Source organism: Sardina pilchardus, chromosome 22, assembly GCF_963854185.1.
Source record: "Sardina pilchardus chromosome 22, fSarPil1.1, whole genome shotgun sequence".
Taxonomy (NCBI): Eukaryota; Metazoa; Chordata; class Actinopteri; order Clupeiformes; family Clupeidae; genus Sardina; species Sardina pilchardus.
The window spans coordinates 2955014-2957513 of record NC_085015.1 but is presented as its reverse complement, the minus strand read 5'-3'; the positions used below and the strand labels follow the sequence as shown (position 1 = coordinate 2957513).

At 46.3% G+C, this 2500-nt stretch overlaps 1 protein-coding gene across 2 annotated transcripts in view; it reads right to left on the bottom strand.

Moving 5' to 3' along the window:
- Positions 1–433: 433 nt before the first annotated feature.
- si:ch211-120g10.1 (butyrophilin subfamily 3 member A3) overlaps positions 434–2500 on the bottom strand; it is a 13293-nt gene continuing 11226 nt past the window's right edge. For both annotated transcript variants that reach the window (XM_062525569.1, XM_062525570.1), the window contains one exon: positions 434–2462. In XM_062525569.1, the coding sequence (XP_062381553.1) occupies positions 2079–2462 (384 nt within the window). In that variant the 3' untranslated portion in view covers positions 434–2078. The remainder of the gene's footprint in view (positions 2463–2500) is intronic.

Sequence of the window (2500 nt, the reverse complement as noted above, 5' to 3'; positions counted from 1 at the left end):
AAATGTGGCAGGTGTATCCTCCGACGGTCTGTATCGCCAAGTGTACATCGTGAACCCCTTCTCAGTGAATTATGAAATTATTATAAATGTACTGACGTGATCAGTCAATGTTATTATTAATAAACGTGCATCAACATGTACTGTGATAAGCCTAGTGTATGTTAATGTAGGCCTATGTAATCATGTGTTAGATTTTCATATAACTTTATTAAAATGCTTGAATTAAATGTGCTTAGTTTCATTCATCTGTTTTGTCTTCAAAGAAGAGTACTTAGGCCTACTAAAACAGAATCCTAATAAAATAGATAGATGATAGATAGGTAGATACTTTATTGATCCCCAAGGGGAAATTCAAGAAAAAAAATAATATTACCATGCGTGACAATAATACATAATGAAAGGAAATGTAATGAAGCACAGAGGCACTGCTGTATTTGATTGGTCTATCTTTAATGATTTCTCTGGTATTCACATAAAGTGCATTGTTACTGCAGGGTTAGGATGACCAGCACACAAGCCGACAGTACAGGACAAGGACAGCAGTACGCGTCTGAGTAGGAAAAGAACAGGCCTCTCTCTCACACACACACACACACTCACACACACACACACACACACGGAGAGGCTCTAAACACAGATTGACAGACACACAGGGGTATAATCAGCAGAGACTGTGTAGGTTACTACTTAAGTAATAATGCGGTTTGGTCTTTACAGCGATGATCTCCTCACGCTATCTAGCAGGGCTGTCTACAGGCATAGGATGCGTTGGTAGTGTGTCTTTACAGCAATGATCTCAGAGGAGGCATAGAATGCTTGTGTATGTGTGTGTGTGTGTGTGTGTGCGTTGGTAGTGTGTCTTTACAGCAATGATCTCATAGGAGGCATAGAATGCTTGTGTGTGTGTGTGCTTGTGCATTGGTAGTGTGCATTGGTAGCGATGATCTCTGTACATGAGTGGTAGAGTGTGTGTGTTTGTGTGTGTGTGTGTGTGTGCGTTGGTAGTGTGTCTTTACAGCGATAATCTCCGTACGTGAGTGTGAGTGTTCTCCTGCTTTCTCCACTCCCTCTGTGTGTGTGTGTGTGTGTGTGTGTGTGCGGTGGAAGTGTGTCTTTACAGCGATGATCTCCGTACGTGGTTGAAACTAAGCGCTCTACAGGCTTACAGTACGATGCTCTAAGTACAGATGGAAAGAGGTCCAGCGACAACAGGACTGCCGTTTGGACCTGAGAGGACGGGGTTATCTGTGTGTCTGTGTGTGTGTGTGTTTGTGTGTGTGTGTGTGTGTGCGCTTGTGCGTATGTGTGCGTGCATGTTTGTGTGTGTGTGTGTGCGCGTGTGTATTTGCGTGTGCGTGTGTACCAAGTTGCTCATCTAGAGTTAATGAGCCTTCTCATGTCTCCCAAGTCAGTGTGTTAAGTTCTCTTTAACACCATCACACCAGACTGACTCTGCTCCATAACACTGACTGACTTAACTCCCCCTTGCTCCACCCTTATGCATTTTAATACTTAAGCCTTCAGCTCGTAATGATTTATTCTTAGTCTTTCTGGTAGTATTTCAGCTCTTAATGATTTATTCTTAGTCTTTTTGGTAGTATTTCAGCTCTTAATGATTTATTCTTAGTCTTTTTGGTATTATTTCACGTTAGCAGCGTACTGAATGTCGGTATTTTAATTTGACGGTAGCCGTGGGACCCCTGAAGCTATAGATTGGTCCTTACGAATCAAGGACTCTTGACTGTATTAAGTGCTAAGGTAAGACATGTCATTTAACACAAAGTGCATACATCTAACCCACCTAAGGGTGAGGGATCATGGGAGTTGTAGTATTATATAGGGATCATGGGAGATGTAGTCTTATAGAGAATCATGGGGAAAAACTAGATTCATTCTAGGTCCAGTTGTCATCCCACTCCAGGTCTATACATTATGTTATACATTATGTTGTGTGTGTTGAACTATGCTCCCTTAACATTACACACACCATCCCTCCACACACCCCTCCAGACCTCCACCCCTGTACACACACACACACACACACACACACACACACTCCGCGGCCCCCCCCCGCCCTCTCAGCCCCAGAGGCACATGCCAGGGCAGAGGCAGGTGCTGCGTTGGCCGGGCGAGCGTATGACGAGGTCCTTGATGATCTCGGTGGTGCCGAACAGCGGGTACAGCTTCTCGTCGTAGGTGAAGCTCTGGTTGTAGGTGTAGATGTGGGCGCGCTCGATGGCGTCGTAAAAGCTCAGCTGACCGGCCTCCGTGTCCAGCATGACGCCCACGCGGCGCGGGATCAGGTTGCCGGGCAACGCGGTGAAGGGCACGGTCAGCGCCTTGAGCTCCGTGCCGCGCTCCAGACGAAGGGTCAGGTAGCCCGTGTGTGTGTTCAGAGACTTGAAGCCCTTGCGCAGCGCAGACTCTTTAGCCACGCCCAGCCGCCAGTCCATCTCACCCACCTGGACACACACACACACACACACACACACACACGTGT